Source organism: Panulirus ornatus, chromosome 6 (genome assembly GCF_036320965.1).
Source record: "Panulirus ornatus isolate Po-2019 chromosome 6, ASM3632096v1, whole genome shotgun sequence".
Lineage (NCBI taxonomy): Eukaryota > Metazoa > Arthropoda > Malacostraca > Decapoda > Palinuridae > Panulirus > Panulirus ornatus.
The window spans coordinates 31,132,258-31,155,325 of NC_092229.1; the positions used below are offsets into that span (position 1 = coordinate 31,132,258).

At 39.3% G+C, this 23,068-nt stretch overlaps 1 protein-coding gene and 1 long non-coding RNA gene across 2 annotated transcripts in view; one reads left to right on the forward strand and one right to left on the reverse strand.

The window, feature by feature from the left end:
• Positions 1–10,620, reverse strand: part of LOC139749141 (uncharacterized) — a 31,199-nt gene extending 20,579 nt beyond the window's left edge. The window contains exon 1 of the long non-coding RNA XR_011712890.1: positions 10,551–10,620. This is a non-coding gene — a long non-coding RNA (uncharacterized lncRNA). The remainder of the gene's footprint in view (positions 1–10,550) is intronic.
• The window catches only part of metro (membrane palmitoylated protein 7-like protein metro), a 278,984-nt gene that overhangs the window by 188,755 nt on the left and 67,161 nt on the right, over positions 1–23,068 (forward strand). Inside the window, exon 10 of the mRNA XM_071662259.1 lies at positions 11,174–11,376. Within this exon, the coding sequence (XP_071518360.1) occupies positions 11,174–11,376 (203 nt within the window). The remainder of the gene's footprint in view (positions 1–11,173; positions 11,377–23,068) is intronic.

A 23,068-nucleotide genomic window follows, 5' to 3' on the forward strand; every position in this document is an offset into this window, starting at 1 on the left:
AGTTCTAGGTCATTATTGTATATCATGAAAAGAATTGGGCCAAAGACCGATTCCTGTTGCACACCACTCGTTACGTCTTGCCAATCTGAGGCTTCACTGTTTAACATCCTGCTTTCTTCCAGTAAGCCAGTCTCTGATCCGTATACAGAGTTCATCACCAATTTTATGTGCTTTAAGTTTATGTAAAAGTTTCTTGTGAGGCACTTTATTTGAAAGCCTTTTGGAAATTTAAATATACTACATCAGACAATAATTTTGTTCCCAGTTCTGATAGATAACATTAGAAAATTCCTGAAAATTGGTCAGACAGGATCTTCTATTGCAGAAACCATGTCAGTTATCCAATATAATTTTTGTATTCTAGCAACGTGACAGTTTTATCGTAATTTTTTTTATTGTTTTACCTGACACTTATGTAAGGCTAATTGGGCATTAGTTCAAAGTACACTTTTTGTCTCCTTTTTTATATATAGGAGTAACATTTTTTGCTAGTTTCCATCTGATAGAGATTCGTTGAATATTTTTGTCTTAGGGTATATCAGTTGTCTCCAGACCTTTAAAAATCTTTGAGCTAAGTTGAATGGGCCATTGGATTTGTTAGGATTTAATTGGTCCTGGTATTTAAGTACTTCAGAGCTCTTTATTTCTCTAATCTTCAACACTTCATCAGATCCTTGAAATGTTTTCATTGGTTGTGGTATTCGAGATGTTTCTTCAATTGTGAATATGAAGTTAAAAGAATGATTTAGTATGGTAGCCATTTTCTTGTCGTCAGTAGTGTGTCATGTTTATTTCATAATGGTCCAATTTCTTCTTTTACTGTTTTCCTTTGTCTTATGTATTTGAGGAATTCCATAGGATTATTCTTAACTTTCAAGGAAATTATTTTTTCTTCGCATGTTTACTCAGTCTTATGACCTTCTTACACTCTCTTTGGATTTTGATTAATTCCCAGTGATTTTCATCAGTTCCCATTTCTTTGAATATCTTATATGTTTTCTTTTGGCAAATTAATCCTTCTATTCTCCTATTCTTCCATGATAGGTTTGAAATATTGCAAGTTCTCTTTGTAAGTTGTTTATTTTCGATCTCGAGTAGTTTGTTTTTAGAATTATTCCACATTTTCTCGACTGTGTAAACATCAAGTTTTGTCCAGTTGGTACCATGAATTCTGTGTCTAATGTTTTCAAAATTTGCTTGACTGTAATCTAGGATGAAGAGTTTGTTGTCATTTCTTTCATAGTCTAAAATTTATCTCTAATCTACTCAAACTGTGATCACTGTTTGACCAACTTTTGCTAACTTCACAATAGTTTGATTAAGTTTGTCTCACCGGTGATGACAAGATCAAGAATGTTTTTACCTCTAGTTGGTTTTCTTATTACCTGTTTTGAAAAGCATCTTTAATTAGTTCCATTGGTCTTGCTCACCCTCGGTCACTTGTTAACGTGTTCCAGTTTATGTTTGGACTGTTGAAGTATCTTACTATTATAACCTCTTTACTTTTTACTATAGTTTTGATTTCATTGTATAACATACCTCACAATAGTTTGATTAAGTTTGTGTCACTGGCGAGGACAAGATCAAGAATGTTTTTACCTCTAGTTGGTTTTCTTATTACCTGTTCTAGAAAAGCATCTTCAATTAGTTCCATTAGTCTTGCTCCCCCTCGGTCACTTGTTAATGTGTTCCAGTTTATGTTTGGACTGTTGAAGTATCTTTCTAATATAACCTCTTTACTTTTTACTATAATTTTGATTTCATTGTATAACATACCTCACAATAGTTTGATTAAGTTTGTGTCACTGGTGAGGACAAGATCAAGAATGTTTTTACCTCTAGTTGGTTTTCTTATCACCTGTTCTAGAAAAGCATCTTCAATTAGTTCCATTAGTCTTGCTCCCCCTCGGTCACTTGTTAACGTGTTCCAGTTTATGTTTGGACTGTTGAAGTATCTTACTATTATAACCTCTTTACTGTTTACTATAGTTTTGATTTCATTGTATAACATCTTATCGTTGTCTTCTTTTTGCTTTGGAGGTCTGTAGATATTGCCAAGACGTAGTTTATGAACTTGTTGGTAAAGTCAATATAATGAGTTAATGCAGAAGAAGCAAGGCGTTGATCAAAAATTTTTATTTTTCTAAAAAGTTTCTTACTTAACAGAGAAATTATAGTGCTGTTGAGAAGGAAACTTTAGCTTTGATTTTGAGTTTATGGAACTTTTATGTTTACTTAAGAGGGTTAGAAAAACCTGTTTCACATTTTACGGATCATAATCCTCTAGTGTTTTTTAATACACTATGAAGAATGCTAAGGATTCATTATATACTTATGTTACAGTAACATGATTTAGTCATCCAGTATGTAAGAGGATAAGATAATAATGGATAGCTAGTAGTTGGAAGGCAGCCAATGACTAGCAAGGTATATTACCAGTACTACCCACCTGGGTATCAGGAGGGTTAGTGACATCTGCTTAGTGAGCCAGCACTTCAGTGATTGTCAAGTTGGACTCCTCTGACCCAGGTAGCTGTCTTTTTTTCTGCTTCACTAATATGTGGACTATTAGCATTCTGTCCTTCTGCTTCACTAACATGTGGACTATTAGCATTCTGTCCACAAACACAATCTCTCATTTTCATATGTAACACTTGACAAAGCTTAACTTACACAGCTCATTCTTTATAACTAGATTTTCCTGTGGTGAGCACTATGCACTAGCCCCACCTTTTGGCAAAATGGTAGAAGCAGTAGATAGAAGTAGAAGGTAGGAATATTTAGGCAGGAACATTAAGTAGAAACAGTTGAAGTATTAGATAGGAGCATTGATAGAAGTAGTCATTAGGAACATTAGGTAGGAGCCTCTGCAAACCCTGTGCTAGACTTGCCCTCTACCAGTGGCCTGTTAAAGGTAAGTTACTAAAGGCTAAGAAGCGGCTTTAGAGTTCTTTAGTTATGGAGACTCTGTTCCCATGGCCACCTCTTTGAGGGAGTTCCAGTTGGAACAGGCATAAGAGATATAGATAGATAGATATTTCATAGTTCATAAATAATCACCATTTCCCACATTAGCAAGGTAGTGTCCAGAATAGAGGACAGAGTCTTAGAGTGAAAATCCTCACTTGGCCCCCTTCTCTGTTCCTTCATTTCGAAAAGAAAAAACTGGAAGGGAGAATATCCAGTTCCCTACTTCCACCCCTTTTAGTCACCTTCTACAACATGCAAGTAATACTTGGGAAGTATTCTTTCTCCCCTATCCCCAGGTATAAGGTCTCTACCTGCCATATGTAATGCACTGAAACCACAGCTCCCTATCCACATCCAGGACCCACATGCCTTTCCATGGTTTATGCCAGATGTTTCACATGCTCTGGTTCTTTCCATTGACAGCACATCAACCCTGGTATACCACATCATTCCAATTCACTTTATTCCTTGCATACCTCTTACCCTCTAGGATGTTCAGGCTCCAATTGCTCAAAATCTTTTTTACTCCTTCCTTTCACCTCCACTTTGGTCTCCCTCTTCTCCTTGTTCCCTCCACCTTTGACACATATATCCTCCTTGTCAGTCTTTCCTCACCCATTCTCTCCACATGTCCAAACCATTTCAACACACTCTTTTCTGCTTTTTCAACCACACACTTTTTCTTTCCACACATCTCTCGTACCTTTTCACTACTTACTTGATCAAACCACCTCACACCTCATATTGTCCTAGAGCATTTAATTTCCAACACATCCACCCTCCTCTGTACAACCCCATCCATAGCTGATTCTTCGCAACTGTATAATATTGTTGGAACTACTATTCCTTTAGACATACCCATTTTTGCTCCGAGATAACATTCTCTTCTTCCACACATTCTTCATCACTCCTAGAACCTTTGTCCTTTCCTTCACCCTGCAATTCATTTCCACTTCCATAGTTCCATTCGCTGCTCAGTCCACTCATAGATACCTAAAACACTTCACTTCCTACAATTTTTCTCCCACTAACTTGTCCATCAACCCTACTGAACCTCATAACCTTGCTCTTATTCGTATTTATTTGCAACGTTCTCCTTTCATACACTTTTCCAAACTCATTCACTAACTTCTGCAGTTTCTCACTTGAATTAGCCACTAGTGCTGTATCATCAGCAAACAACTGACTCACTTCCCAGGCCCTCTCATTCCCAACAGACTGTATACTCGCCCCTATCTCCAAAACACTTGCATTTACCTTCCTACCACCACATCCATAAACACGTTGAACAACCATGGGGACATCATACACCCCTGCCGCAGACTGATCTTTACTGCGAACCAATCATTCTCCTCTCTTCTTACTCTTACACTTGCCTTACATCCTTGATAAAAGCTTTTCACTGCTTCTGGCAGCTTATCTCCAACACCATATACTCTTAAGCCCATCCACAAAGCATCTCTATCAACCCTATCATGTGCCTTCTCTAGATCCATAAATGCTACATACATATCTATCTTTTTCTAAGTATTTCTCACACACATTCTTCAAAGCGAACACCTGATCCACACATCCTCTACTAATTTTGAAACCACACTGCTCCTCCCTATACCTTCACCCTCTCAATCAATACCCTCCCATAAAATTTCCTAGGAATACTCAGCAAACATGCTTTTATCCCCTTTGCCTTTGTACAATGGCACTATGCATGCATTCTGCCAATGCTCAAGCACTTCACCCTGATCCATACCTACAATGAATATCCTTACCAACCAGTCAACAACACAGTCACCCTCTTTCTTAACAAGTTTAACTGCAATACCACCCAAACCCACCACCTTGCAGGATTTCATCTTCCACGAAGCTTTCACTACCTCTTCTCTCTTAACCAAATCATTCTCCCTGACCCTTTCACTTTGCACACCACCCTGATGAAAACACCCTACATTTGCCACTCTGTCTTCAAATGCATTTAGCAATCCTTCATAATACTCACTCCATCTCCTCACTTCACCACTACCGGGTATCACTTCCCCCTTGCTCACTTCACCAATGTTCCCATTTGTTCTCTTGTCTTATGCACGTTATTTACCTCCTTTCAAGGCATCTTTTTATTCTCCCTAAAGTTTCATGATACTCTCACCCCAACTCTCATTTGCCCTCTTTTTCAACCCTTGCATCTTCCTTTTGACCTCTTGCCACTTTCCTTTATATATCTCCCAGTCATTTGCACTTCTTTCTTGTAAGTATCACCCAAACACCTCTCTTTCTCTTTCACTAACAATTTTACTTCTCCATCCCACTACTTGCTACTCTTTCTAATCTGCCAACCTCCCACCTTTCTCTTGCCACATGCCATCTCTGCTTCCCTAAATACTTCCCCTTCCTCACCCAATCCCCTCACCTCACTTGCTCTTACTTTTTGCCATTCTACACTCAAACCTTCCTGGTACTTCCTCTCACAAGTCTCCTTTCGAAGCTCACCTACTCTCACCACTCTCTTCTCTCCAACATTTTCTCTTCTATGAAAACCTCTAGAAATCTTCACCTTCACCCCTTAAAGAGAGTTATCAGATATCCCACCAGCTGCCCCTCTGAGCACATCTGAGCACAAAGTCTCTCTTTTATACACCTGTCAATTAAAATGTAATCTAATGATGTCCTTTGACCATCTCTCCTACTTGTATACATATACTTATGTACATCTCTGTTTTTAATCCAGGTATTCCCTGTCACCAGTCTTTTCAGCACACAAATCCACAAGCTCTTCACCATTTTCATTTGCACCACTGAATACCCTATGTACACCATTTATATCCTCAACTGCCACATTACTCACCTTCGCATTTTTATTACCAATCACTGATCTTTGGACTGAACCAGGACATGTGAAACTTCTGGGGCAAACTATGGAAAGGTCTGTCGGGCCTGGATGTGAATAGGGAGCTGTGGTTTTGGTACATTACACATGACAGCTAGAGGCTGAGTGTGAACAAATGAGGTCTTTTTGTCTTTTCCTGGCACAACCTCACGGAAGGGGGGGAATGCTATTTTCTGTGTGGTGGGGTAGCGATGGAAATATATGGAGGCTGTAAGCATATGTACTGTAAGTATGAATATGTATATGTGTATATATGTATATATGTATATATGGTTGTTTAATTTGTTTATGGATGGGGTTGTTAGGGAGGTAAATGCAAGAGTTTTGGAAAGAGGGGCAAGTATGAAGTCTGTTGGGGATGAGAGAGCTTGGGAAGTGAGTCAGTTGTTGTTCGCTGATGATACAGCGCTGGTGGCTGATTCATGTGAGAAACTGCAGAAGCTGGTGACTGAGTTTGGTAAAGTGTGTGGAAGAAGAAAGTTAAGAGTAAATGTGAATAAGAGCAAGGTCATTAAGTACAGTAGGGTTGAGGGTCAAGTCAATTGGGAGGTGAGTTTGAATGGAGAAAAACTGGAGGAAGTGAAGTGTTTTAGATATCTGGGAGTGGATCTGGCAGCGGATGGAACCATGGAAGCAGAAGTGGATCATAGGGTGGGGGAGGGGGCGAAAATTCTGGGGGCCTTGAAAAATGTGTAGAAGTCGAGAACATTATCTCGGAAAGCAAAAATGGGTATGTTTGAAGGAATAGTGGTTCCAACAATGTTGTATGGTTGCGAGGCGTGGGCTATGGATAGAGTTGTGCGCAGGAGGATGGATGTGCTGGAAATGAGATGTTTGAGGACAATGTGTGGTGTGAGGTGGTTTGATCGAGTGAGTAACATAAGGGTAAGAGAGATGTGTGGAAATAAAAAGAGCGTGGTTGAGAGAGCAGAAGAGGGTGTTTTGAAGTGGTTTGGGCACATGGAGAGAATGAGTGAGGAAAGACTGACCAAGAGGATATATGTGTCGGAGGTGGAGGGAACGAGAAGAAGAGGGAGACCAAATTGGAGGTGGAAAGATGGAGTGAAAAAGATTTTGTGTGATCGGGGCCTGAACATGCAGGAGGGTGAAAGGAGGGCAAGGAATAGAGTGAATTGGATCGATGTGGTATACCGGGGTTGACGTGCTGTCAGTGGATTAAATCAAGGCATGTGAAGCGTCTGGGGTAAACCATGGAAAGCTGTGTAGGTATGTATATTTGCGTGTGTGGACGTATGTATATACATGTGTATGGGTGGAGGTTGGGCCATTTCTTTCGTCTGTTTCCTTGCGCTACCTCACAAATGCGGGAGACAGCGACAAAGTATAATAAATAAATATAAATAAATAAATGTATACATTGATGTGTATATGTATGTACATATGCATGTATGGGCATTTATTTATATATATGTGTATGTGATTGGTTGGGCCATTCTTCGTCTGTTTCTTTGCATTACCTTGCTGACACAGGAAACAGCGATTAAGTATGATAAATGATAAATAAATGAATGTATGTGTGTGTGTGTGTGTGTGTGTGTGTGTGTGTGTGTGTGTTTGTGTATTTCATATGTTTGCCATTTTCTTCATTGATGACATAATGCCAGCAACAGACACAGGAACCAGTGTTCCAACTTTTAGAAATTGATATATAGGAAAGGAAGTGTTTCTAGCCCCTTCCCCTGCCCTTCTTATTCACCTTCTGCAACACACCGGGAATACTTAGAAAGTTTTATTTCTGCCCTAAGCTTAGTGATATGTTTTGTATATATGTATAGAAAAATGAAACCACAACCACACTGATCTAATGGTAAATTTCAAAATTGTAAAACAATTACTACACAGTGAGAGATTGACGGCTACATAAAAGCTTGGTTAAAAGTGCTTAACTACCATGGTATATGAATAAGGATTGGCAGAAATAAAATTGGTACATATTTAAGTGATTGATTGTAATGTATCACCACCAGTGTCCAAGATCTGATTCATGAGAAGTGTCTTTGGTATATGTTGCATTATAAGTGAAAAAAGCTTATCTCTTAGGTGTCTGTGATGGTAGAATCCCAATCATGAAGAGGCTATTTTAGTGTTTCAAAACTAGATAACCCTGTGGATCCACATCAAGGAATAGTTTAGTACATATGCCATCCTCATTTATCCCCTAGAGACTTAAGTAACATCCCCTGAGTGTGCTGGTTCTAAAATTTGGTGTAGAGGAGATGCTTGAAGTAATCATTGCTGTCATATAGTGGCAGTTTTTGGAAAGTAATATTTTGATTTATTTACATTTGATTATTGGCTCATGATTAGTTGATTTTCGTTTTGGGGTTGATTTGGTAGTCATTTAGTTATTGCAGTTCAGTGGTATGCTTGATAAATGGTTCATTTGTTTTGCTCATTTGGTAGTCACTTAGTTGTTGCAGTTCACTTGCATGTTTGATGAATGGTTTATTTGTTTTACTGACAGGTTATATTGTATACAAAATTAAATCATCACAGCTTATGTTAAAACACAGAAATAGATATCTAGATCATTAACAGTCTTTCATCTTTATGTGTGCTAGAAACCAACTTTTGTTCAAAATGTTATTTCATAGCACAGGCAGAGATGGAGAGTGCCTCACTTCTTGAATATATTAGGCAAACCTGCATAATATGTACAGATATTATTCTTCAGTATTTAGCATTCATGTGTATTAAGAATATTAGGCTTCTGTGTTGTAGTGGTTCTTTCCTGGCCATGATTCACACACAAACCTACCTAGTTTCTAAAGCTGTTCATCCTTTACAGGGTGTGCTTTAGACATGTGTTTGAATTCTGTTTAATGGCAGATACTATCATATGGTTGACTCAGAGCATTGCATAAAACCTGGAAGCAGATCTTCATAGGCATAGTGCAATATTTGCTAATGTTAGGTGTGAATTAAAGATGTGTTTTCTCCACTATTGATTTAACTGTGTAGAGATCCAAATTAATTGGTATTTTTAGGTAAATATCATTGAATCCGTAATGCTAGTATTGTGTACCAGAACACATTATTGATAATGATAGTGATAAGCAGTGTCCATAACAGTCTGAAAAAACATGATACTTTTGAATAATGATTCAGATTTTAATAACTTGTCATCACATAGGGTAAATGCTCCTCTGATTATGTAGCACCACATCTGTATCACATACAGACAGCCAGATTGTACTATGAATGGAAAATTTTGATGTAATGATTTTTTGCTAGATCCATTACAGAGTATGTTACATGTTTTTCATTGCATTTTGCTACTACAGGTACACCACTGATTTTCCAGCACTCTTCGTTGCAAGGCCTTGTTGGTTTAGCCATTTTGCTTGACCAACCATGGTTACGTAATTATAATTCATCAACACACCTCTAACCCACTAATTATACATCTCCCATGTGTCTAAAGTATGCCATGGACTGCTAGAAATTTTGATTAAACAAATATTAAATGTTTGAGCACCCTAAGATGGTAAGTTTGTCCTTAGATTGTTTGAATCCAGTGGCATATCTAGGGTATGGCAGGTAGGACAGGTTCCCTGGGCACCACTTGAAGAGGGGTGCCAGTGGCATAATGACATCCTGGATGACGTCCTGGATCCAGACAATGATTCAGATCTTAAAGGTTTAGATTTCTTGACCATGTAAACATATCTGTGGCATTTGGAATCACATTGATATCATTATTAGTTCAATAGTTATTCACAAAAATTGATATTTCCATAATGGCTTCCTGGATCTAGACAATGATTCAGATTGCTCCCAAAATCTAATCAATTGGTCCTTTTGTCATTTCTGACTTTCCCTGAAAATTTCATCAAAATTTGTTCATAACTTTGTTGAAAGTTGCTCACAGACGAACAAACAAATGCCGTTAAAAACATAATCTCCTTGGCAAAGGTAATGAAAATAAGAAATATTAGTCATATGTTTGGACAGGGGCACAATTCAGTGCTTGCCATAGGTGCTATTTCCCTTAGATATGCCCCTGTTTGAATCCTGTGGGTCTTTTCTTCTGTTGTCTTCTTCTGTTGTTAGTGTTTTCTTATGTGTGCATCGCCAGAATAATGCAGTTTTGTATGCATTATACATATGCTCAGGACTGAGGTGCTCGTCAGCTACAAGTTTCACAAATTCATCCACATACTCGGCAGCTCCTTCGTGGTATGCAGACCTCTTTTGTCCTCACACTTTATTCATGGAAATTCCATATTGCTTCTTGAATCTTTAAATCCATCTCTCACTATAGTCATGCTCATGTTGTGATTTAGATTCTTTATGGAACAACTTAGCCTGTTCCATTATCATGCTACCTAACAAGTCAACTCCATCACTCTGATGCTGTCGAAACCATTCCATCAACACTCGATCATGCTCAGTACTCTTACCATCTTTCATAGTTTTTCTAATCATCATTTTCTTCTTGGAATTACTGTCTGCATAGAATCTCAATATTTTCTCCCTTTGCTTCTTTATATCATAAACAGTTGATGAGCCAACACTGTAGATGTCACACAGCTTATGCATCGAAACACCACAGTCCATTTTTTTCAACAGTTCTACTTTATCTTGGATCGATATGGACTGGTGCTTATGTTTGACACCATGACTGACGTTCTCGTATGTCTTTGAAACCTTAAGCAAAATAAGCTAAGAATCTCACAGAATTGCGGTATCACCACCAATGAGTGCAGTGTAACAAATGTAGATAAGCGCGCCCTACACACAGTGCCATCTGTGGCCGCCCAGTAAACTAGTCTGGTGGCCGCGGTAATTTCAAGTTCCCTCACATAATTTTGTCCAGACTGAGGGAGGTGCCGAACCATCAGTTGCCGGAAATTTGGTGGTGTACCTGTATCTGTTTATCTTTATCTCTTAGGCCTGTTCCAATTGGAACTCCCTCAAGGGGATGGCCACAGCAGTAGAGTCTCTGTAACTTGTGAACTCCAGTGCCTCTTCTTAGCTTTTTGTGCCTCTCCCTTAAGAGGCCGCTGGCAGAGGGCAACTCTAGCACAGTGTTTGCAGAGGCTCCTACCTAATGTTTCTACTTACTGCCAGTTAGAAGAATTTATAACTATTAAATGATTTTTTTTTTTTTTTTACTGATTGACTTCTAGGTTAGATTCCTTGAAATATCAACTGCCTAATAATGATAGTTTGATTTGATCATCATTTTGTGACTATAATGTATAAGTAAATGTTATTTTGATTTAATCATCATGTATCTGATGTAGTAATGTGGGTAGATGTTTCTCAAAAAATATACTTATCACTCCAAATGTTTAGTGACATCCCGACCGCCACGACCTGGTGAAGTAAACAACAGGGACTACCAGTTTGTAACCCGAGAAGAACTGGAGGAGGAGGCCACTGCAGGGACGTTAGTTGAACATGGAGAGTTCAAGGGTCACTTGTATGGCACCTCATCTGTCACCCTCAAATCTATGATTAATGCTGGCTATATAGTGGTGGTTACCCCGCACTATCAGGTTGGTGCCAGAGCACTTTATACTTTGATCAGAGTAAAAATTGTGTAGCAGGCATTATTATACCATCTAAAATATATTGCTTTAGGAAGATCTGATTTGAATATTGAACAAGATCTGATAGAGGAGACACTATTTCCTCCCAACTTATTTTGTTTATTCTTGATAAACTTAACACAGCATTTCTAATATACCTCTCAATTTTTGTGTGCACTCTTCTTATTCCTCAGGTTAAACATTAGTTTTTTTATAAATTTCTCAAAAGTAGATATTTGTCTTTTATTTCTCCAAGTCACTTCAGTCTATTTTTATCACTTGCTTAGTTGGCTGAAACTTTAGTCACTGCAGTTCTGTACCTCTTGCCTTCATTTTCTCCAGACTACCAGATCAGCCAGATTTCAACTTGATGTGGATATACTTTAGATTGGTCTCATTTGAGTAATTTCTTTGGATTTCATTCCACATATCTTGCTTCATAGACTGCCATACTTTACTGTCATCATTTGTTAATTTTCATCCCTGGAACCATCAGGTCATATTGTCTCAGTTCATGCTGTTAGGATATTCTGTGCATTAGTTGATTAGAATTCATTCCACTCCCCTACTGTTAGCTTGCCTTCTTGAAAGCAAAAGTCCTATAATTTTTTCCACTTTGTATGTAATTATGTGTTTTTACAAAAAGAGAAGTTGCATATGTTTCATTTGGATTATAAGTTCAATGATTATTCTTGATTTGCCTGTCTAAGCTACAGCTTTGATTTTCCAAGAATAATCTCAGTCTTGTGAACTTTGTCACTTTACAATATGGCATGTTAGTTAAGCTTTATAGGTTTTATTTCCAGGGCATGTTCAGCAAGCTGCACAAGCTTCATGAGCTGCACAAGCTCTCCAGATTTCAGCTCATGCTCTGCTTCAGTTAGCTCATGGTTTTCATGATGAAGATGATAAAGCTAATGTTTTTTAAGAGTTTGAGGTTTATGATGCAAAAATAGATCCTTTTTGGCAAAACTCAAAAGTGCTTTCACAATTCTTAACTTGCAGTTTTTATAGAAGCTTCAGCATATTCTTTAATCTTCTCCTTATCTTTATGTTGATGCTCTTTACTTACTTGAATGGATGTGGTCTTCAACCATCCAGATAACATCATTTATTGAGATCTTTCCTTCTCTTGTCCCACAACTTTTGTGCTTTTTATTTTATGAATGTATCTGTTATTTGTGTGTGTGTGTGTGTGTGTGTGTGTGTGTGTGTGTGTGTGTGTGTGTGTGTGTGTGTGTTCGTGCATTTGTAGTGTGTGGGCATATCTTGTATGTGTTTGCTTGTGTAATTGTCTGTTTGTAATTACAGGAAAAGTATCTGGCAAATGAAAGCATGCTTTAGAAAATAATGTGCTTAAAGAATGATTTGAGCATTCCCAACACTATATTCGCCAAATCACCTATGCCTGACTCATAATCGATGATGGGTCAAGCATTGTTTTTAAAGTAGTCTTGGTCCAAAACATTTAACTTGTTATTTCTTTAATGATACAGTATATTATTTTTCATGTATTTTTTTTTTATGGAATTCTCTTCATTAGCTTTTTACCTAATGCATGAATTAGTAGTTATCTATTTTTTTTTTTTATGCTTGATTGCCATTTCCTGCTAGCAAGGTAGTGCCAGGAACAGACATACAAAGGCCACATGAGATAACATGCATTCTCTAGTTGTCATATGTAATGCATCACAACCACAGCTCCCTGTCCACAACCAGATCCACAGAATTCCTATGGTTTACCCTAAACGCCTCACATGCTTGGGTTCAGTCTATTGACAGCAAGTCATTGTTCCCATTCACTCTGTCCCATGCACACCTTTCACCCTCCTCAAGTCCAGGCCCCAGTCACTCAAAATCTTTTTCACTCCATCCTTCCCTATCCAATTTGGTCTTCCCGTTCTCCTTGTTCCCACCACTTCTGACACATATAGCCTCTTTGCCAACTTTTCCTTACTTTTTATCCCTATATCAAACCATTTCAGCACACCCTCTCCTGCATTTTCAGCCACACTCTTCTTAGTATTACCAGACATCTATCTTACCTGTTTTTTCACTTGCTGAATCAAACTGCTTCACAGCACAAATTGTCCTCAAACTTTACATTACCAACACATCCACCCTCCTCCTCACAACCTTATCTACATCCCATGCCTCACAGATAATGTTCTCTCTTTCCACACATTCTTCAGTGCTTCCAGAACCTCTCCCCTCTACCCCATCCTGTGATTCACTTCCATCTCCATGGTTCTATTTGTTGCCATGTCCACTCTTAGATATCTAAAACACTACACTTCCTTTGATTTTTTTCCATTCAAACTCACATCCCAACAAACCTGTTTTTCAGCCCAGTTAAACTTAATAACCTTGCTTTTATATACATTTACTCTCAACTTTCTCCTGTCACATGCTCCTCCACATTCAGTCACCAACTTTTACAGTTTCTCACTCAAATCTGCCACCAGTGCTGTATCATCACCAAACAACAGTTGACTCACTTCCCAGGACCCTTGATCTCCCACAGACTGCATACTCACTCCTCCCTCCAAGATTTGCATTTACCTCCCTCATCACCCCATCCATAAGTAGATTAAACAACCATAGTAACATCACACACCTCTGCCGCAGACCAGCCTTCACTTGGAACCATTCACTCTCCTCTCTTCCTACTTGTACTCAAGCCATACACCCTTGATAAAAACTTCTCTGTACTTTTTGCAGCTTTCCTCCCACACCATATATTATTAAGACCTTCCGTAGAGTATCTGTATCAGCCCAGTCATATGCCTTCTCCAGATCCATAAATGCTACATGCATATCCATCTGTTTTTTCTAAATATTTCTAACACATTTTTTAAACCAAACTGCTCCTCCCCAATCTGATGCTTTGTTCCAACCTTCACCCTCTCAGTCAATACCCTCCCATTACAACTTGTCAAGAATACTCAATAAACCAATACCTCTGTAGTTTGAAATCTCACCTTACTTCCGCTTGCCTTTATACAATGGCATTATATATCCATTGTGCCAATCCTCAGGTACCACACCATGATCCATTCATACATTGAGTATCCTTACCAAGCAATCAACACAGTCACCCCCATTCTTTATAAATTCAGTAGCAATACCATCCACTCCAGCTGCCTTGCCACATTTCTTCTTATGTAAGGCTTTCACCAGCTCTTCTCTCCTCGCCAAACCACTCCCCATTCTCTCACTTCGTATACCATCCTAACCCAAACTCCGTATATCTGTCACTCTATCATCAAACACATCTAACAGTCCTTCAAAATACTCACTCCATCTCCTCCTCACTTCATCACTTCATGTTATCACTTTCCCTTTTACCCCCTTCATTGATATTCCCATTTGTTCTCTTGTCTTTTGCACATTATCTACCTTCTTCCAAAGCATCTTATTCTTCCTAAAATTTACTGATAGTTGCTAACCCCAACTCTCACTTGCCCTCTTTTTCATTCCTTGCACTTTCCTGTAGACCTCCTGCTGCTTTTCCATATGCATCTCCCAGTCATTTACACTCCCTCCCATTATGAACTGCCCAAAGCCTCTCTTTTCTTTATCACTAAAAACTTTACTTCATCTACCTCTCACTACTCTTTCCAATCTGCCCTCCTCCCACCTTTTGCATGCCACATGCATCTCTTGCACATACCAGCAGCTTCCTTAAATACCTCCCATTCCTCACCCATTCCCCTTGCTTCATTTGCTCTCATATTTTACCATTTTACACTAAATCTCTCCTGGTATTTCTTCACACAAGTCTCTTTCCCAAGCTCACTTAACCTCACCACTCTCTTCTCCCAAACATTGTTACCTCTTTTTTGAAAATCTTTATTGATCTTCACCCTTGTCTTCACAAAAGAGTGATCAGATATCCCACCAGCTGCCCCTCTCAGTGCATTTACATCCAAGTCTTTCTTTTACATGCTCTTCAAATGTAATCCTGTAATGTCCACTGACCATCTCTCGTACTCACTTATGTACCCTTGTGTATATTCCTCTTTTTAAACCAGGTATTCCCAGTCACCAGTCCTTTTTCAACATAACTCCACAAGTTTTACACCATTTCCATTATTATGTTTATTTTTTTATTCATTATACTTTGTCGTTATCTCCTATTTTAGCAAGGTAGCACAAGGAAACATGAAAGAATGGCCCAACCCACCAACAGTACACTTGTATTTACATGCATGCCCACATACGCACATATACATACCTATACATCTCAGTGTATACATACATATACATATACAGACATATACATATATACACATTTACATATTCATACTTGCTGCCCTCGTCCATTCCCGTCGCCACCCTGCCATACATGAAATGGCACCCCCTCTTCCCACGCTAGAAAAAGACAACAGAGGCCACATTCATTCACACTCAGTCTCTAGCTGTCATGTGTAATGCACCGAAACCACAAATCCCTTTCCACATCCAGGCCCCACAAAACTTTCCATGGTTTACCCCAGATGCTTCACATGCCCTGGTTCAATCCATTGACAGCACGTCGACCCCGGTATACCACCTCGTTCCAATTCACTCTATTCCTTCCACGCCTTTCACCCTCCTGCATGTTCAGGCCCCGATTGCTCATAATCTTTTTCACTACATCTTTCCACCTCCAATTTGGTCTCCCACTTCTTCTCATTCCCTTCACCTCTGACACATATATCCTCTTTGTCAATCTTTCCTCACTCATTCTCTCCATGTGACCAAACCATTTCAATACACCCTCTTCTTCTCTCTCAACCACACTCTTTTTACTACCACACATCTCCTTTACCCTTTCATTACTTACTCAATCAAACTACCTCACACCACATATTGTCCTCAAACATCTCATTTCAACACATCCACCCTCCTCCGCACAACCCTGTCCATAGCCTACGCCTCGCAACCATATAACATTGTTGGAACCAATATTCCTTCAAACATACCCATTTTTGCTCTCCAAGATAACGTTCTCACCTTCCACACATTCTTCAACGCTCCCACCCCCCACCCTGTGACTCACTTCCGCTTCCGTGGTTCCATCCGCTGCCAGATCCACTCACAGATATCTAAAACACTTCACTTCCTCCAGTTTTTCTCCATTCATACTTACCTCCCAGTTGACTTGTCCCACAACCCTACCGAAACCAATAATCTTGCTCTTACTCACATTTACTCTCAGCTTTCTTCTTTCACACACTTTACCAAACTCAGTCACCAGCTTCTGCAGTTTCTCACCCAAATCAGCCACCTGTGCTGTATCATTAGCGAACAACAACTGACTCACTTCCCAAGCCCTCTTATCTACAACAGACTGCATACTTGCCCCTCTCTCCAAGACTCTTGCATTCACCTCCCTAACCAACCCCATCCATAAATTAAAAAACCATGGAGACATCACCCACCCCTGCCGCAAACAGACATTCACTGGGAACCAGTCACTTTCCTCTCTTCCTACACATACACATGCCTTACATCCTCGATAAAAACTTTTCACTGCTTCTAGCAACTTGCCTCCCACACCTTATACTCTTGATACCTTCCACAGAGCATCTCTATCAGCTCAATCATATGCCTTCTCCAGATCCATAAATGCTACATACAAATCAATTTGTTTTTCTAAGTATTTCTCACATACATTCTTCAGAGCAATACCCCAAGCACCCCAGTTATTCTCTTTTCTGCCACATTACTTACCTTCACATTTGAATTTCTCATTATTTATAACTGGTCTCTTACATCAAAATTGCTAACACACTCATTCAGCTGCTCCCAAAATACGTGCCTCTCTTGATCTTTCTTCTCATGGCCAGATGCATAAGCACTAATAATCACCCATCCACTTTCAGTATTACTCACATTTGTCTATAGAATTTAAATCCTTGCACTTTATCATACACTCAGACAAATCCTGCTTCAGGAGTTGTGCACTCCTTTCTTAACTCTTGTCCTCTCACTAACCCATGACTTTACTCCTGTGACATTTCCAAACCATTTTTCCCCTTTATTCTTGAGCTTTGTTTCACTCAAAGCCAGGACATCTAAGTTTCTTTCCTCAAACATACTACCCGTCTCTCCTCTCTTCTCATCTTGGTTACATCCATACTCATTTTGACACCCCAGCTTGAGCCTTCTAGGTGGAGGAGCACTCCCTGCCTGGTTCCTTCAGTTTCTTCTCCTAGAAATTGAAAATACTAGAAGGGGGGTTTCTAGCCTACTGCCCCCACTCCATTTAGTTGCCTTCTACAACACTCATGAAATACAGAAGTAGAATTCTTTCTCCCCTACCCATACATATTAAGTAAAGTTTTTGGGAAATTATATATTGTGAAAGAGATATAATACTTTTGTAGTTCACACTTGACTTGTGTTAAAAAAATTCAGCATAAAATCAGAATAATGGTGAAAATGGATTTACACATAGAACTGTCACATAGGTGACAAATGGCTTACATTATCCTCAACTAGAAACATTCAGCTTATACTCTGTGAATGATATTGTAAATTGTATTCTTTATCCATTTCTTTTAATGAATTGATATTCATCTACATATTCTAAATGATATTGAAGAAAATAGCCTGCAATTGTCCTCATTCAAGGTATAACTGGTGAATAAGGTAAATTTTGTTTTCCAAAATTTTTTTATAAACTCTTCTGTTGGGTCTTACTGAATGCATGAATTAATAATTATCTACACTTTAAGTAATATTTAGGAAGAGTGTGTGAAAGGAAGAAGTTGAAGGTTAATGTGAATATAAACAAGGTTATTAGGTGTAGCAGAGCAGAGGGACTGGTTAACCAGGGAGAAAATTTGGAGGAAATTAAGTGTTTTAGATACCTGGGAGTGGACATGGCAGCAAATGGAACCATGGAAGTGGAAGCGTGTCATAGGTTGGGTGACGGGGCAAAGGTTTTGGGAGCGTTAAAGAATGTGTGGGAAGAGGTTGTTATTGGGGAGGACAAAAATGGGTAGTTTGAAGGTATAGCAATGTTGTATGGATGTGAAGCATGGGCTATAGATGAGGATGTGCAGAGGAGGGATGATTTGATGGAAGTGAAATGTTTGAGGATAATATGTGGTATGAGTTGGTTTGATCAAGTAATTGATAAAACGGTAACAGAGGGATGTGGCTGAGATAGCAAAAGAGGATATGTTGAAACAGTTTGGACATATGGAGAGATTGAGTAAGGAAAGATTGACAGATAGGATGTATGTGTCAGAGATGGAAGGGACAAGGAGAAGGGGGAGACCAAATTGGAGATAGAAGGTTGGGGTGAAAAAGATTTTGAGTGATTGGGGCCTGAATATGCAGGAGTATGAAGGGCATGAATGGGATAGAATTGAATTAAAAAGATATGGTGTATAGAGGTCGATGTGCTGTCAATGAATTAAAACAAGGCATGGAGTGTGTTAAGGGGAACCTTTCCATGGTTGCTTCACATGCCCTGATTTAGTCCATTGTGGAGTGTGTGAGTGTAAAGAAGTTAACTCTAGACTGATGGTGAGAGATTAGTGGTTATTGGTGCTTATGCACCTGGCCATGACAGAAAAGATTATGAGAAGTAAGTGTTTTGGAGCAGCGGAGTGAGAGTCATCAGTTTTGATGCAAAAGACTGGGTATTAGCGATGGATGCTTTGAGTGTGAAGGTTAATATTATGGCAGTTTAGGGTGTAATTGGGGGCATGCGGTATTCAGTATTATGAATGAAATTGATGAACAGCCTGTGGACATATGTGCTGAAAAGTGATTGATGATTGGGAATACATAGTCTAAGAAAAGATATGAACACAATTATATGTGAGTAGGAAAGATGGTCAGCAGGCATTATTGGGTTAAGTGATAGGCATGTAAAAGAGAATTTTGGATGAGCTGAGAGGGGCAGCTGGTGGGATGTCTGATCACTAACTTGTGGAGCTGAGGATGAAGATTTGCATGGGTTTTTAGAAAAGGGCAAACAATATTGGTGAGTAGAGGATGGTGAGAGTAAATGAGCTTGGAAAAGATCTTGTGTGAAGAAATAGCAGGATATATTGAGTGTAGAATGGCAAAAGGTGAGAGTAAATGAAGCAAGGGGGCTGGGCAAGGAATGGAAGGTGTTTAGGGAAGTAGTGCTGGCATGTATGGGAGATGCGTATGGCATGCCAAATAAGGGAGGTGGACTTATTAGAAAGGTTAGTGAATGGTGGGATGAAGAAGTAAAGTTGCTAGTGAAAGAGAAAACAGAAGCATTTGAGTGGTACTTACAGGGAAGGAGTGCAAATGATTTAGGGGCATGTAAGAAAAAGTGGCAGGAGTTCAATAAGAAGTTGCAGTTGCTGAAAAAGAGGGCAAATAAGAGTTGGGATGAGTGATGTTGGGATGTTGATAAAGTGTGAAAAGCAAGAGAACAAATAGGAACATCTGAGAAGGGGACAAAAAGGGAAGTGGTGACAGGTAGTGATGAAGTGAGGAGATGGTATGAATATTTTAAAGGATTGTTGAATGCGTTTTATGATCGGGTGGCAAAGGTAGGGTGTTTAAGTCAAGATGGCAAAGGTAGGGTGTTTAAGTCAAGATAGTATGTTAAGTGAGAGTTGTATAGAGTGGTTTGACAAAGAGAGGTGTTGAAAGCCTTATGCTCAATAAAATGAGAAGTGATGAAAGCGGCTGGATTTGATAATATTTCAGTTGAATTTATTAAGAAAGGGGATGACTGCTGTTAATTTGTTTGTTATGGTTTTCACTATATGCATGGATCATGGTGAGGTTCCTGAGGATTGACAGAATGCATTTATAGTGCCATTGTATAAAGGCAAGGAGGATAAAGTTGGGTGTTCAAACTACAGAATATGTCTTTTGACTTTACTTGGTAATTTCTATGGGAGAGTAGTGAGTGGGAGGGTGAAGCTGTGTACAGAGCATCAGACTGGGAAGCAGTGTGGTTTCAGAAATGGTAGATGTGTGGATCAGATGTTTGCTTTGAAGAATGTGTGTGAGAAATGCTAAGAAAATCAGATGGATTTGTATATAGCATTTATGGATCTGGAGAAAGCATATGATAGGGTTGATAGAGATGCATTGTTAGAAAATCCTTAAAATATATCATGTATGAGGACAGTGACTAGAAGCAGTGAAAAGTTTTTATAAAGGGTGTGAGGTATGTGTATGAGTAGGAATAGAGGAGAGTGAATGGTTTCAAGTGAAGTTTGGAATGTGGCAGGGATGTGATACCATAATGTTTGTTTAATTTGTTTATGGATGGGATGGTGAGAGAGCTAATGTAAGTCTTAAGGGGTGAGTATGCAGTCTGTAGGGGATAAGGGGGCTTGGTAAGTGAGTCAGTTGTTATTTGCTGAATATACAGCATTGGCGGTAGATTCAAGTGAGAAACTGCAGAAGTTGATGACTGAGTTTGGAAAAGTATGTCATAGGAGGATTTTTTTTCTCTGTTAAAGGCTCCAGTTGTTAACAAAAGTCCACATCAAGGCCAGGCCTTTATTGAAATACAAAGAGAATAATGAAAAGGAAAAAGAAAAGACAAGGGATAGTATTTACAAATTTGGAGGAAATGAAAAAACTGTCTTTAGATATGTGCCAGGTCATAGTTATTAGGAAAGACATGAGAAGGTAGAGTCTTCCAAAACTTCGACATGTAGGGAAAGAAGCGCTTATCAAAATGGTCCACCCTTGAGGTGCTAATGGCCATACAGTAATCATGTGACACAGTAACTTGCCAAGTATTTCTTGGTCTACCAAGTGGTGAGGGCACACAAGCAGCCAGCTCATGGGAGCAAAAACCAAAGTAATACCCAATGGATAGGGAAAGTGAACCATCATTGCAAGATAGAGCAAGAGTGTCAAGTTTGGAAGTTAGCCTTGGACAGTCTATCAGTTGGACCACTTTTGTCTCAACCCTGTCAGGTAAGTATGCAGAGCTAGAACCACCCTAGATGTGAAATTAGTACTCTATACAAGGATGAATCAGTTCTTTGTATGAATGGAGTTACTCTTCGGAAGAGATGAAGTTTCAGCATCTCAACAGGACACCCAGGTTTTTAGAGGTAGATTTAGCTATTCCCATGATATGGGGTTTTCAAGAAAGAGTGGATGTTACAGTAATACCAAGTATGTTCGTTAAGTCAAGAGGTGGATTTACAGAAATGTCAAATGAGTGACAAGAGTTGTGAGGAATTTTTAATAGAGAGATGGGTAGATACTGGATTTGGAGGCATCTTAACTAGATTTCATGTTCCCCACAGATATCCAGTCCAAGTTTGAGTTTATGAAGGAAGCTGTGTCAAGATGAGATGCAGATTGAGTGAGAGAAGGAACAGAATTAAAAGATGTGGATAAATGCAGTGTTGAGTTGTCAGCTTATGAGTGCATTGGCTATTTGTGGAGGAGAGGAAATTGTTCTGGAGGGAGTGGGACAGAACCTTGAGGGACACCACTGTTGATGGAGAAAAGGGGGGAGGCTAATATATCAACAAGAGAGATAGTTTGGCCAGGGAGGAAGCTAGATATGAAGGAGCAAAGTGAGGGAGGGATGCCAAAAAAGGTGAGCTTAGATATGAGACCCCAATGCCACACCCTGTCAAAAGCTTTAGAAATGTCAAGGGCAACTACACATGACTCCCCAAAATCTTTCAGGGATGATAACCTTACTTTAGCAAGATTGGAAAGAATATCACCAGTGGATCTCTTCTTATGGGGAAGCCATAGTGGTGATCAGAGAGAAGACTGATTTTCAAGGTGTTTTAGGATATAGGAGTTGGGAAGGGATTCAAAGACTTTGGAAATGGTAGATGTCAAAGCAATCGGACGATAGGTAGAGGGGTCAGAATGGGCACCCTTCTTAGGGATGGGGTGTTTCAATGCATGCACCCAAGGAGAAGGAAAATTTTGATTTTTAAACAGAAATGGAACAACGAGCTGGCATAGGTGCAAGTTCAGAGGCACATTCTTTCAGTACATGGGGATGGATGCCATCAGAACCATAAGCCTTGATTGTGTTCAGAGAGAGAAGTGCTTTTCAGACAGTCCGAAAAGAGGTTATGGGGAGGAGCATAGGATTAGTAAGAGGAGCATCAGGGGGTGAAGGAATGTTAGAGTCATCCAGGGTGGAGATAGAGGAGAAACAGGAACCAAAGAGAGTTGCTTTGTCAACAGCAGAGAGAGCTATAGTACCATCAGAATGGAAGAGTGAAGGAAAAGTAGAGCTACAAAAGTTTTTAGAGATGCCCTTAGCTAAAGACCAGAAAGGCCTATAAGTGGGTGACAAGGAGAGGATATCACACTTCCTATGAATAAAGGAATGCTTTACTTCATGGATAACATGCTTGCAGTGAGTATGGGCAGTGATGAAAGCTAAATGGGAGTCAAAGGAAGGAAGATTTTTTGAAGCCCAATATGCCTGATCCTTGCATAAAGGGCTACAGAACAGGATTGGTCGAAACATGAATTGGATGAAAAGGCTGTCTTGGAGGAAAAGAGGATTTATGCTTCCATTCCTGCAAAAATAACCTCTGCTATGTGTTTGATGGAGAGAGAAGCATCACCACATGAGAGAGTAATGTACCTAAGGAATGTCAGAAAAGAAGTAACTTAAGTCATTCCAGTCAACTTTATACATGTGTATGTGGATGGGTTGGGCCAT